The 14,980-nt window shown below is 44.4% G+C and overlaps 1 protein-coding gene across 1 annotated transcript in view; it reads left to right on the top strand.

Moving 5' to 3' along the window:
* Window positions 1-4,464: 4,464 nt before the first annotated feature.
* ANGPTL5 (angiopoietin like 5) overlaps window positions 4,465-14,980 on the top strand; it is a 60,220-nt gene continuing 49,704 nt past the window's right edge. The window contains exon 1 of the mRNA XM_073582936.1: window positions 4,465-4,796. Coding sequence (XP_073439037.1) covers window positions 4,698-4,796 — 99 coding nt within the window. The 5' untranslated portion in view covers window positions 4,465-4,697. The remainder of the gene's footprint in view (window positions 4,797-14,980) is intronic.

Here is a 14,980-nt window from a genome sequence, read left to right on the forward strand (position 1 = left end):
TACAGAGCTGAGCCGCGTGTGTATGGGGTGTACAAAGCTTAGCCCTGTGTGTACGAAGTGCACGGAGCTGAGGTGTGTGTGTACGGAGCGGAGCAGAGTCGTGTGTGTATGGGGTGTACGGAGCGGGGCCTCATGAGTACGAGGTGTACGGAGCAGAGCCGTATGTGTACGAGGTTTATGGAGTCGAGCCATGTGTGTACTGAGTGGAGCTGTGTGTGTGCGAGTTGTACGGAGTGAAGCCGTGTGTACGAGGCACACAACACAGAACAGTGTGTGTATGAGGTGTGTGGAGTTGTGCGTGTACGAGGTCGGTGTATGGTGGGAAGCATTCATACCTCCCAACCTTCCCGGATCCAGTGGGACAGTCCCAGTTTTGAGAGTCTGCCCTGCTGTCCCGGCTGGGAGCTTACTTTTCCTGCGGACACAGGAGTATACGGCGGAGCCCCGAGGAGCACTTTAAAACTAACGTGACGTTCCAACGGAAGTGACGTGCTGGAAGCTGGCCGGAAATTAGGTAATTTCGGGAGGAGATTGTGACGGAACCATGGAGGCACTTCAGGGAATGCTTCAGATCCATCACCGTGTCCTCTTTGGACAGCGGGATTGCATTGGAATCGGGAATGCCGGCCATGTGAGCAGATCATGATATTCCTGCACCAGGAGGCTCAGGTGGGCACTACAATGGGAGTTGGGCTGCTATAGTATCTTTATAGAATTTTTCTTTCTTTCTCTCTCTGTTTCTTTGCCTCTCTCTGTTCTTTCTTTCCCTCTCTAATCTTTCTTTCTCTCTCTGTTCTCTCTTTCTTTCTTTGTCTGTTCTTTCTTGCTTTCTCCTTTCTTTCTTTTTTCTCTCTCTGTTCTTTCTTTCTCCTTTCTTTCTTTCCCCTCTTTCTTTCTCTCTCTCTGTTCTTTCACCTCTTTCTTTCTCTCTGTGTTCTTTCTATCCCCTCTTTTTCTTTCCCCTCTTTCTTTCTTTCTTTCTTTCTTTCTTTTTCTCTCTCTGTTCTTTCTTTCCCCTCTTTCTTTCTCTCTCTGTTCTTTTTCTTTCCCCTCTTTCTTTCTCTCTGTTATTCCTTTCTCTCTCTGTTCTTTCTTTCTCTCTTTGTTCTTTCTTTCTCTCTCTGTTCTTTTTTCTTTCTTTTCTCTCTTTCTTTCTCTATTCTTTCTTTCACTCTCTGTTCTTTCCTTCCTCTTTCTTTTTTTCTATCTCTGAGAGAGAGAGAACATCCTTTCTCTCTCTCTGCTCTTTCTTTCTCTCTCTGTTCTTTCTTTCCCTGTTCTTTTGTTTCTTTCTCTATTTTCTTTCTTTCTTTCTATTTTCTTTCTTTCTTTCTCACTGTTCTTTCTTTTCTCTCTCTCTCTGTTCTCTCTTTCTTTCCCTCAGTACCAGTCAGTGTGCCCATAGTACCAGCCACTGTGCCCTCAGTACCAGTCAGTGCGATCAGTAGTGCTAAATGAATGCGATTGGGGGATGGATATGGGTGTGACTAGTTGCGAAATGGGTGTGGTCAGGGGCATGGCCTAAAAATTGCCGTGACGCACTGCAGCCTTTGTCCCTCTTTCCCTTCTTCAAAAGTTGGGAGGTATGCAATACCCCATAGGGTTAAGGTCAGGCCAGTTTACTGGTCAATCAAGCACAGTGATACTGTTGTTTGTAAACCAGGTATTGGTACTTTTGGCAGTGTGGACAGGTGCCAAGTCCTGCTGGAGAATGATATTTCCATCTCCAAAAAGCTTGTTGGCAGAGGGAAGCATGAAGTGCTCTAAAATTTCCTGGTAGATGGCTGTGTGGCGCCCTGCGTCTTTATTGCCCCAAAAGGGTTAAATATGTACTGTTTTGTATGTGTTTTGTAAGCAATGGAAGTTATGCTTTCTCTGCTAGAGACCACAACACACACACACACGAATTACCTCACTCCCTTACTTGTCTGAAGCTTGGAGCTTTGCAGACATACCCTAACTGGGAGGGGGAGGAGTTGAGAGTTGTTGTTTCAGTGAAGAAGGAGGAAGAACGCTCCTGGAAGCCATCACTTGTGCTCCCTCCAGGAGTAAAGCTAAGAAGAATCAGGGAATCCGCCCCTAGGCCATCTATGCTTTCAGAGCAGGGTGGTAGGCTGAGAGACTATGTGAGTTTATACAACCACCAGCAGAGTGTTTCCCCCAGGAAGACAGCAGCAGACTAGGATCAGTGAAGGATTGTGCAAAAAAGAACTGAAGCTTCACACAGGTCCCAAGCCGCAAGTTGCCTGAGGAGCAAAACACAGTGAGTAGAGGCTATACTGGAAAGTTTCAAACTCTGGGAAGCCTTGGTCCCTGAAGGGATTAGAATAGCAGGAAGCTTACACTGAGTCACAGCAGAGAGGGAAGGATAACTCCCATTCTCCAGAGCAGACTGTAACCTGGTGAGAGTTGTAATATCTCCTCTGAACTGCATCTGAACTACAGTAAATGATAAAGTGACTTTCCTTGTCTCCTGCCTTATTACTCTGTGCCTTCTACTTCCATCACAATCTCTGGGGGTTGGCCCTGGTTGGAGAGGGTTTAACATTTGCACTGCCATCACCATCTACTCCCCCAGGGATCATTGCAGTGCCGGCTATACTACAGTCGAACACTCCAACTGGCGTCACGAATCACTACATAAACTTTATCCCTAATCAATACTCCCCTTTTACATGACCGCCTGGAGCCACGGACCGGGTCACAGCCACTGTGACATATCCCTTTAAGACGACCGATCCGGTACTGAGCATCACACGGCCTCTGGGGCGCGTCAGCTGTGCTGACTTTGGTCTTGATAAAGCACACCAGCAGATGGCATGGCTCCCCAAACCATCACTGATTGTGGATACTTCACACTATACCTTGGAAATCAAGGTCACAGAGTCTGGATGAAGAGTGGAGAGACCACAATCCAAGCTGCTTGAGGTCTATTGTGAAGTTTCCTTTTACATATGTGTGGCGCCCCTGAGGGTTCAGTCGCCACAGAGGTGCTGCACCTCCTCCTGAGGTGTGGTAACCCACCAATCAGGTAAGGTGGAGACACCTGACCACACTCCAACACCTGCATCCCACACAACACAGTAGTGTAGCAAAGCACCCTTTGGTGGCTCCCTGCTTGGAACACAAAGCGTGCTGGGAGGCGGGTGGAGTTAGTTGGCACCAAAAGAGCGGGAAGAGTTTAGGATTTAGTCAGTCAGTCAGTCAGTCTGACAGAGTGAGTGGAAGAGTGAAGATCCCCTGAGTGGGATGGATAAAGGAAGTGCTGCAGCCGACCTCAGTGACCTGGGTCCGCTGGCACAGGAGAGGAACATTGATGGAAAGCCTGACTCTCTCCATAAGAAGGAAGGATTAGTACGGAACATAAGGAGAGGAGGACTAAGAATTAGGGTTAGAGCAGAACCCTTCCCAAGTTCACAGCGCAAGGCCGGGGTCCGGTCCCCGAGGTTGTATGGATACTAATGGTCCTGCAGCAGACACCGGAGGAATAGAAGTTGTCACCACTTTATTCCCACACCAGACTTGGGGGCACAACAGCAACGAGAGAGAGCCGGGACTTAGTAGCAAGGAGTCCCCGAAGCAGGCTACAGCTGTCTGCCGTACAAGTAGAGTTCATAGGAACATCTGACAGGAGGAACTCCAGTGTAACTCAGTACTGAGAGTACTTCACTATAGGCGCAAAAGGTAGACATTCAGAAAAGGCACATATGTTGGCGGAGTGTTGGAAGGGTGTACTTCATCTTGTCTGGAAGTTGGCTGGGCCCCGGACCTGGAGGACACAGCATGGATGCGGGCACCTGTATGCACAACAGACTGTAAGTAAAGCTTTGGAACTACATGCCCTGGTGTCCTCCGCTTATTCCTGCGCCAACACACTCAGCACTGCTACATCTCTGTGCCTAACACTGCACCATCCACGTCTCTCCCCTTGCCGTCACTTCATCTAACTGCCCTGGGACTACAGCCCTACCTGTGGAGGGCCACACCATCATTGCCGTACTACACCATCTGTCCCAGAGGATCTGCTTGCAGCGTCGGCTTTACATCTCCCTTGCCGAACACCACAGGTGGCGTCACAAATCATTTCCTAATTTATTCCAGCACTTTAATTCTCCCCCTTTTACATGGGCGCCCAGTGCCACGGACCGGGTCACCGCTACTGTGACACTTCCCACTGAGATACCGGCCCGGTACCGAGTACTCCGCTGCCCTGGGAGGGCGACCCATATGCAGCACAATGTACTGTAAATGATTACGGTAAATAGCCACATTTGTTATTCGGTAGTGTGGAAATGCTGGTTGATAACCCAGTGGCAACATAATGTAACCAGCTTTCCCTGAAAAAGAATGAACATTTTTCAGTAAAAGTGGAAGAATTAAGAACATGATCACGTGTGTGTTTTCCTTCTTCTAGCTGGTGAATGCAGTCACACTAAAGCTCGTCCTGTCATTTACCGAATTGCGCTAATTAAGAACAAGTGCATTCTTTTCAGATTTGAAATTAGCTGTAAGATTCGCTCTTGAGACTTTTTTTTTTTCTCTTTATAGTCATGATTGGATCCAGGCGGGAGAGCTGGCGTCGCTTCTACAGCTCTCTATCCAGCAACCTTCATCTCCAGCATCTGCGGTCTGCTGGGTTTTCAGAAGGAAATCTGAAGGTTCCTCAAGTGTTTTTTTTGTATCTCTTCATATAAAAGATGATGCGCCTCTGTGCCGCTGCACTGATCTTCTGCCACCTTGTTTTCCGTACAGGAGAAAGCACAATGACCGAGGAATATTCCATCCCCTCCGCAAAGGTAAGTCAATCTGATCTCCTGTCTGCAAAACTAACCATTCATCATTCCGTAAGTCGGGGTAGATTCGTGCAGAAAATCATAAAGGGGCTCTCTGTGTTTGTAAATATGACTTATTTATTTATGTTACTCACTTATATGGCGATGCCACAGACATCACAGGAGTCGTGTAGTTTCGTAAACAAGCACATGTAGTTATATTCGATTTATAAAAGCTGAAATGTTAGCGGTCACCGATCTATAGACACGCAAGATCATACGGTATGTAGAAGTCAATATGTGCACACACCTTTAGAGGGGCAATGTCTCGGGGTGGTCTCCAGCATTTATGGGTCCTCTTCCAGACTCCTTAGCAAAAACCAGCTACTAGTTTCTCAGATTAGGCTTGCTAGGTTGGAAATCCAGGAGGTACTGTTAGGCTGGAGTCACACACAACGTATAAAAATATGGTCCGTTTTACACGGACGAGAATCGCAAAAATGTTCCCTGAACAGTGATCCGTATGTCATCCATGTGCAATGCTAGGATACGATTTTCTCACATCTAAGCATCCGTGTGACATCCGTATGGCATCCGTTCGTCGAGATTTTCTCGCCGACATGCAAAATGGACATATAATGGATCCATGGCCTCAAATATTTGTGAAAACATATATACAGTCTATATATATATATATATATATATATAATTTATATTTCATACAGAGCTAGATAGCAGAATAGCCGATAATTCAATTGTCAGCATCTGTAAAATCATTACAGAACCCGACAGGATATGAGACATGATTTACATACAGTAAACCATTGCATATCCATTAGATTTATATACGTCCCTCACTATTAATGTTAATAGTGTGTGTGTGTAAAATTTTGGAGCTGTAGGTGTTAAATTAAAGGATTAATCCACGGAAAAAACTTGCTTGCTTCTGCCCAATTTTCTCCGCCAGAGGGGGCAAGCCAGTGACTGAGGGCAGATATTAATAGACTAGAGAGGGACCATTGTTTTTGGGCCCCCCCTGGCTAAAAAAATCTGCCCCCAGCCACCCCAGAAAAGGCACATATGTAAGATGCACCGATTCCTCCACTTACCCACTCTCTTCCCATTGCCCTGTAGCGGGTGGCATATGGGGTAATAAGGGGTTAATGTCACCTTGCTTTTGTAAGGTGACATTAAGCCTGGTTAATAATGGAGAGGTGTCACTAAGACACCTATCCATTATCAATCCACTATTCTGAAAGGGTTATAAAAAAAACACACACACATTAAGAATAAAGACTTTTAATGAAATAATTAAACACACAGGTTTTCCATCTTTATTTAACTCCCAATCCAATCGAAGCCCTTGTTCTCCTGTAATAAATCCAAAATAAAAAAGCAACAATATCCCATACCTGTCCGCCGTACAGTCATGTCCCACGCCGCAATCCATCTCAAGGGGTTAAATAGTTTACAATCGGGAGCGATGCTAATGCTAATGCTGTAAACCACGGAGGAATGACTGAAAAGCTGCCTGCGCAGCCTCCCCGCCTGACCAGAGAAGAACTGATTAGCGTGGGAAAGTTTCGGAACATTTTTCCACGCTGTCAGTTCACCTCAGGTCAGGCGGGGAGTCTGCGCAGCCTCAGTGACGACAGTGGTAGTCACTGAGGCTGCACAGACTCCCCACCTGACCCACGGGGGGGCCCAAAAGCAATGGCTATTAATATCTGCCCTCAGTCACTGGATTTCCCTCTCTGGCGGAGAAAATTGCTCTGGAGCCCACACAAGTTTTTCCGTGAATTAATCCTTTAATTTAACATGATTTTACAGATACCGACAATTGAATTATCAGCTATTCTGCTATCTATATCTCTATGAAATGTATATATATATATGTGTGTTTGTCAGTGATGTATCTAATATATAAAGCTCAATGTGTGTGTATGTACAGTATGTGTGTATGTCCGGGATTGGCATCTGCACCGTTGCAGCCACAGCCACAAAATTTTGCACAGTCACATGTCTGGACCCAGAGAGTGTCCTAAGCTATGTTGTGAGGCGAAATTTTAACACCGCGCATTCCAAATCACCAAACAATTTTGCCCCTAGGTACATAATGGGGAAAAAGTTTATGTATGTGTGTATGTCCGGGATTGGCATCTGCACCGTCGCTGCTACAGCCACAAAATTTTGCACAGTCACATGTCTGGACCCCGAGAGCGTCATAGGCTATGTTGTGAGGCGAAATTTTAACCCCGCGTGTTCCAACTCACCAAACAATTTTACCCTATCTACAGAATGGGGAAAAAGTGAAAGGAAAAGTGTTTGAGGCAAATTGACAGCTGCCAGATGTGAAGAAGGGGGACTTAAAGAATGAGAGCGGTGGCGCCAAAGAGTATATACCGTACAGTTGCTAAGGTGGGGCCCTGACATGGGATACTCACCACACATGGGGATATGAACACACACACAAAATGCGCCACACACTACACGTGCTTCAACATATATACCACCCTCAGTACCCATTTCACCACACATACACCAACCTCCGCCACATAGAAGTCGAAACACAAAAGTCGCCACTCAAAACTCGCCACACTGTCCCAGAGCTGTTTAAAAGATGAAAAATGAGCTGTGATTGGTCGCTATCAGCAACAGTTTTATATGTAGACAGTTGTGGTAACTGAGGCCTATTATTCTTATCATTTCTATGGTGTTATCGTCCTTCTGTAAAGCTAGAAATAACACAATTTATTACCGTGCCATCACAGACCACCCTCTGACACAGACTGCAGGGGAGCCCAGTATCACACAGGATAGGATTAGATACACGGCTCAGCAGTCAGCATCACACAGGATAGGATTAGATAGGATTAGATAGTATCACACTATCGCTCAATCTGGTTTCCGCCCCCATCACTCCACTGAGACAGCCCTGACCAAAATTACTAACGACCTACTTACAGCCAAATCAAATGAACAATATTCTATACTCCTGCTTCTAGACCTGTCTGCTGCATTTGACACAGTTGACCACTGCCTCCTACTACAGATCCTCTCCTCCTTCAGCATCAAAAGCCTTGCCCTATCCTGGATCTCCTCATACCTTTCCAACCGCACATTCAGTGTCTCCCACTCCCACACCACCTCCTCATCCCACCCTCTCTCTGTTGGAGTCCCCCAAGGCTCTGTTTTAGGACCCCTACTCTTCTCAATCTATACACTTGGTCTGGGGCAACTCATAAAGTCCCACGGATTCCACTACCACCTTTATGCTGATGACACTCAGATCTACCTCTCTGGCCCAGACGTCACCTCTCTGCTGTCCAGAATCCCAGAGTGTCTATCAGCCATATCCTCCTTCTTCTCCTCTCGCTTCCTCAAACTCAATGTAGACAAATCTGAACTCATCATCTTTCCTCCATCTCACAGATCTTCTTTACCCGACCTAGCTATAACAATTAATGACATCACACTTTCCCCAGTACCAGAAGTCCGCTGCCTTGGAGTAACCTTTGACTCTGCTCTGTCCTTCAAACCGCACATCCAAGCTCTTTCTACCTCCTGTCGCCTCCAGCTCAAAAATATTTCCAGAATCCGTCCTTTCCTCAACCCTCAGTCTACTAAAATGCTTGTGCATGCCCTCATCATCTCCCGCCTCGACTACTGCAACATCCTTTTCTGTGGTCTCCCTGCTAACACCCTCGCACCTCTCCAGTCCATCCTTAACTTTGCCGCCCGACTAATTCATCTCTCTCCTCGCTACTCCTCCGCTTCTCCCCTCTGCAAATCTCTTCACTGGCTCCCATTCCCTCAGCGTATCCAGATCACATTACTAATTCTGACCTACAAGGCCATCTATAACCTGTCTCCCCCATATGTCTCTGAACTAATCTCCCGATACCTTCCCTCACGTAATCTCCGGTCCTCCCAAGACCTCCTTCTCTCCTCCACACTTATTCGCTCCTCACCCAACCGCCTCCAAGACTTCTCCCGAATAGCCCCTATTCTCTGGAATTCTTTGCCCCAACAAGTCCGACTATCAGCCACATTTGGATCCTTCAGACGGAACCTGAAAACCCACCTCTTCAAGAAAGCCTACAGCCTGCAATGACCCCGCTACCTCCTTCTCTCTCACCACTAACGGTGACATCACCTCAACCAACACCGGAAATGCTGCAACCCACCAACCTACTGTCTCCTTCCCCACCATCCTGTAGCATGTAAGCCCGAAAGGGCAGGGTCCTCTCTCCCCTCTGTATCAGTCTGTCATTGTTAGTTTTTTTTACTGTAAGTGATATCTGTAATTCGTATGTAATCCCTTCTCATGTACAGCACCATGGAACCAATGGTGCTATATAAATAAATAATAATAATAATAATACACAGCTCAGCAGTCAGTATCACACTTGATAGGGTTAGATACACGGCTCAGCAGACGGTATCACACAGGATAGGATTAGATACAATGCTCAGCAGTCAGTATCACACAGGATAGGATTAGATACACGGCTCAGCAATCAGTATCACACAGGATAGGATTAGATACACGGCTGAGCAGTCAGTAACACTTATGATAGGATTAGGTACATGGCTCAGCAGTCAGTATCACACAGAATAGGATTAGATACACAGCTCAGCAGTCAGTATCACACAGGATAGGATTAGATACACAGCTCAGCAGTCAGTATCACACAGAATAGGATTAGATACACGGCTGAGCAGTCAGTATCACACAGGATAGGATTAGATACACAGCTCAGCAGTCAGTATCACACAGGATAGGGTTAGATACATGGCTCAGCAGACGGTATCACACAGGATAGGATTAGATACACTGCTCAGCACACAGTATCACACAGAATAGTATTAGATACATGGCTCAGCAGTCAGTATCACACAGAATAGTATTAGATACACGGCTCAGCAGTCAGTATTACACAGGATAGGATTAGATACTCAGCTCAGCAGTCAGTAACACACGATAGGATTAGATACACAGCTCATCAGAAAGTATCATACAGGAGAGGATTAGGTACACAACTCAACAGACATTATCACACAGGACAGGGTTAGATACACAGCTCAGAAACAGGATGTGCCAAAGGACAGGACATTTTCATTCCAAGTTTAGTTAATTTGTGTTGCAAACCTGTAGTGTTGAATATATGATGTGAAATGTTTTTATGTGCAATATAATCATTATAATTTGTTCTAACTAACCACAGTTAGTTACTATGCCCATGCAATGCTGGACTCTTCAGCTAGTATATACACTCACTGGCCACTTTATTAGGTACACCTGTCCAACTGTGTGTTAAGACTTAATTTCTAATCAGCCAATCACATGGCGGCAACTCAGTGCATTTAGGCATGTAGACATGGTCAAGACAATCTCCTGCAGTTCAAACCGAGCATCAGTATGGGGAAGAAAGGTGATTTGAGTGCCTTTGAACGTGGCATGATTGTTGGTGCCAGAAGGGCTGGTCTGAGTATTTCAGAAACTGCTGATCTACTGGGATTTTCACGCACAACCATCTCTAGGGTTTACAGAGAATGGTCCGAAAAAGAAAAAAAATCCAGTGAGCGGCAGTTCTGTGGCCGGAAATGCCTTGTTGATGCCAGAGGTCAGAGGAGAATGGGCAGACTGGTTCGAGCTGATAGAAAGGCAACAGTGACTCAAATTGCCACCCGTTACAACCAAGGTAGGCAGAAGAGCATCTCTGAACGCACAGTGCGTCGAACTTTGAGGCAGATGGGCTACAGCAGCAGAAGACCACACTGGGTACCACTCCTCTCAGCTAAGAACAGGAAACTGAGGCTACAATTTGCACAAGCTCATCGAAATTGGACAGTAGAAGATTGGAAAAACGTTGCCTGGTCTGATGAGTCTCGATTTCTGCTGCGACATTCGGATGGTAGGGTCAGAATTTGGCGTAAACAACATGAAAGCATGGATCCATCCTGCCTTGTATCAACGGTTCAGGCTGGTGGTGGTGGTGTCATGGTGTGGGGAATTTTTTCTGGGCACTCTTTGGGCCCCTTGGTACCAATTGAGCATCGTTGCAACGCCACAGCCTACCTGAGTATTGTTGCTGACCATGTCCATCCCTTTATGACCACAATGTACCCAACATCTGATGGCTACTTTCAGCAGGATAATGCGCCATGTCATAAAGCTCGAATCATCTCAGATTGGTTTCTTGAACATGACAATGAGTTTACTGTACTCAAATGGCCTCCTCAGTCACCAGATCTCAATCCAATAGAGCATCTTTGGGATGTGGTGGAACGGGAGATTCGCATCAGGGATGTGCAGCCGACAAATCTGCGCCAACTGTGTGATGCCATCATGTCAATATGGTCCAAAATCTCTGAGGAATGCTTCCAGCACCTTGTTGAATCTCTGCCACGAAGAATTGAGGTAGTTCTGAAGGCAAAAGGGGGTCCAACCCCTTACTAGCATGGTGTACCTAATAAAGTGGCCAGTGAGTGTATATATATATATATATATATATCTATATATACCTATACTATGTGTATTCATGTATTCTATCTATTCTATTTTAACCTGTCAGTGTGATTTTACAGTATAGCGCACCGAATGTCCGGCTTTTCTAAAGGACACACGCATGGTCCTGTATAGTCTGTTTTTTTCTCGCCCCCATAGACTTGCATTGGGGAGTTTCGGCCTCGATACGGTGGAAATCGCAGCATGCGAAATCGCACGGGCGAAAAAAAACGGATGATGGGAGCTGCCTCATAGATTAACATTGGTCCGAGAGCTATGCGATTTTTTCTCGCATATCACTCGTCCGTATTTCTCTCTAGTGTGACTCCGACCTAATACTGGCACTTTTATTTAGGCTGTATATGACAGTATTATTTTTACATTATTTTCCATGTGGAATAAGTTTTAGACATTGTGGTCACATTCGACCCTGCATGATGAGCTTTTACTATTGTTTGTGGGGTTTTTTTGCAATTCTAGCTATGAGTTTATCGTGTTTTTACTTCTTTTCCTTTCTAAAACACTCATCTCCAATTTTTTGTGTGATTGCCCTGATATTGTGCCGATAGCACTTCTTCTGTATCTGTCAAGCTAAAATACACATCTAAGTCATTATAAAAACAGTCATAGACATGTAGCAGTGCCTTATTTATGGGCACAGTCTTCCTAAAGAGACAGGCAACGCATATACATGTGACATGGCGTTTTGACTGGAGGGGTGCATGCTCATGCGCAGCTTTATCCATAAACTTTAATGGGAGCTCAAGTGCAAATACGCGGTTACCTCTCTGAAATGGACCAACATCCCCTTTATTATTTGCAGTAGTTGCATTACTTTTTACATTTTTTTTGCTCCGAAATGACATATGTATTTATTAACCCCTTTTATTGCCAAGCAATTTTCTGTTTTGGTGCTTTTTCTTTTTCCCTCCCCCCTTTTTTTTCCCCAAGAGCTATAATGGAATGGAATTTTGAATGATACCATTTATTTTTGCCATATAATGCACTGAAAAATTGGAAAAAAAAAGGTGAAAAAACATTTGGAATGTTGTAAAAAAAAAAGTGATTTGTGTCACCATTTTCTAATACCCATACCTTTTCTTTTTTTTGTCTGTAAGCCAGTGTGAGGAGCACTTGCTTTTTTGCATGCCGAGTTGTAGTTTTTACTGGTCTCCCATTTTGGGATACATGTGACATTTTTTTTTGAGTGTTTTTTTGTTTCATATTTTAGGGGGAGTTTGGACATTTCAGTTTTTTTTTTCTTTACGACATTTATCTCATGGGTTAAATATGCAGTTTATCTCGGATAGGAATTCTAGTGCCACCTATTGGAAGTAGTAATACTAAAAAGTCAATGTTGACCCTTTAATGAGCCTTGTCACATGACTTAGGAGAAAAGCAAAACCAGACTGGTGTTTTTTGTTATTTGCCCCTCATCAATGCAAAGCAAGAGCTCTGATTTCGTTATTGGTTAGTGCTTGTGTATGATAGAGGTTTTCTGTTATCCCTGTTTTGTCTTTGTGTCTTGTTTACTTTGCATTTCTGTCCCAGGCTTTATGGGGTGTGAGAAGGGACAGATCCGGGTTTAAAAAGAGCATTGTAAGGTCGGAGGCTCAGACCTCTCTACCTTCAAGAGTACCCCAGGGAAAGTTAAGGTCCCAGTTCCAGGGACAGTTTGAAGCCCCCTTTCATACTGAAGACCATCTCAGCATGGCTTCAGATCCTAAACTCCCTTGATCATCATTTATCTAACATTGGCTCTCTTAGGCCTCATACCCATTGGCGATTAAAAAAACGGTCCGATTTCTGTACTGGAAAAAAGGGTGGAGTGTTATGCCAGTGTCATGCGTTTTTTTAGCGATTTTTTTTTTCCCATCCGTTTTCCATCCGTTTTGCGTCTGTTTTTCATCCGTTTTTTTCCCCAGCCACTCTTGAAGACTTAGGCAAGAAAGTGAAAGAACTGGGAGCGCAGGTGGTCTTCTCTTCCATCCTCCCAGTGGATGGCCATGGAACAAGGAGGTGGAATAAGATTCTGCAGGTGAACAACTGGCTACGTCGATGGTGCCGTCAGCAACGATTTGGATTTCTGGATCACGGAGTGAACTACTTATACGATGGACTACTTGCTAGAGATGGGGTGCACCTTACGAAGACTGGAAAGCAGGTATTTGGAAGTCGCCTTGCTACACTTGTAAGGAGAGCTTTAAACTAGAACAACATGGGAAGGGAAGCAAAAGACCAGAAAAAGCCATACACCTGACAAATGCTACTGAGAACTCTGCTATTAGAAGTGGAAAGGAAGAACAAAGACAAAAGAATCTAATTAAAAAAAATATTGGAGAAAGAGAAACCAATCACAAACTAAAATGTTTCTATACTAATGCACAAAGCATGGGCAACAAACAAGGAGAATTGGAACTACTAACACAGGAAAAGAAATATGATGTCATTGGAATCACTGAAACTTGGTGGGACAATACACATGATTGGAATACAAGACTAGAAGGATACAACTTATTTGCAAGAAACAGACTTGATAAACGAGGAGGGGGTGTCGCATTGTATGTTAGAAATGCGTATATCTGCACAGAGATTGAAGCTTCAGAGACTGGGAGTTCTGTGGAAACTGTTTGGGTAAGAATACAAGGACAGAACAATGGAAAGGACACCATTGTAGGCATTTACTACAGGCCGCCTGTGCAAGCTGAAGATATGGATGAACTCTTTATGCATCAAATGGCCAAGTTCTCCAAAAAATATGACATAGTTGTCATGGGAGATTTCAACTATCCAGACATTTGTTGGGAATCTCTCTCAGGCAAAACTAACAGGTCAAGGAAATTCTTATCCTCTCTTGCTGACAACTTTATCTTCCAAAAGGTAAAGGAGAAAACAAGGGGAACTGCTACCTTGGATCTAATCCTTATAAACAGGGAGGAAATGGTTGAGGAGGTAAAAGTGGCTGGGACCCTAGGAGGTAGCGACCATGCTATTTTAGAATTTTGGATAACTAGAGGCGGAAGACCTGTGAAGACTCAGACGTCAAGGTTAGATTTCAGAAAGGCAGATTTTAAGGGATTCAGAAAGAGAATTGGAGGGATCCAATGGCTGGATATCCTTAAAGACAAAAATGTCCAGGAAGGATGGGAAATCTTGAAAAATGAAATTCTCAAAGCACAGTTGTTAACAATTCCGAAAAGAGGGAAGAATAGGAAGCATTTAAGGAAACCAGGATGGATGAACACAGAACTTAAGCACATGCTAAAAAGGAAGCAAAAAATGTTTATAAAATGGAAAGAAGGAGGCATATCTAAAGAAGAATATAATGCTGTCTGCAGAACCTGCAAGGCACAAATCAGATTATCTAAAGCTGAAAATGAATTGAGGCTTGCAAGAGATGTCAAAAGCAATAATAAAGGATTTTGGGGATATGTCAAAAGTAAAAGAAAAGTCAAAGATGCTATAGGATTTTTACAGGATGAAAATGATGAAATGGTAAGACAGGATGTTGAGAAGGCTGAACTTTTAAATTCCTATTTTGCATCTGTTTTCTCTCAGAAAGGAAATGTAACATCAACTGTTATTCACTGTCCTATTAAGGGAATAGAAGAATCCAGGATATCTATAAACAGAAAGATAGTGAGGAAACACTTAGCTAACCTAAATGTATTCAAGTCTCCAGGTCCAGATGAATTAC

This window comes from Dendrobates tinctorius, unplaced genomic scaffold (genome assembly GCF_039654945.1).
Source record: "Dendrobates tinctorius isolate UK_male_01 unplaced genomic scaffold, ASM3965494v1 ptg000075l, whole genome shotgun sequence".
NCBI classification, from domain to species: Eukaryota; Metazoa; Chordata; class Amphibia; order Anura; family Dendrobatidae; genus Dendrobates; species Dendrobates tinctorius.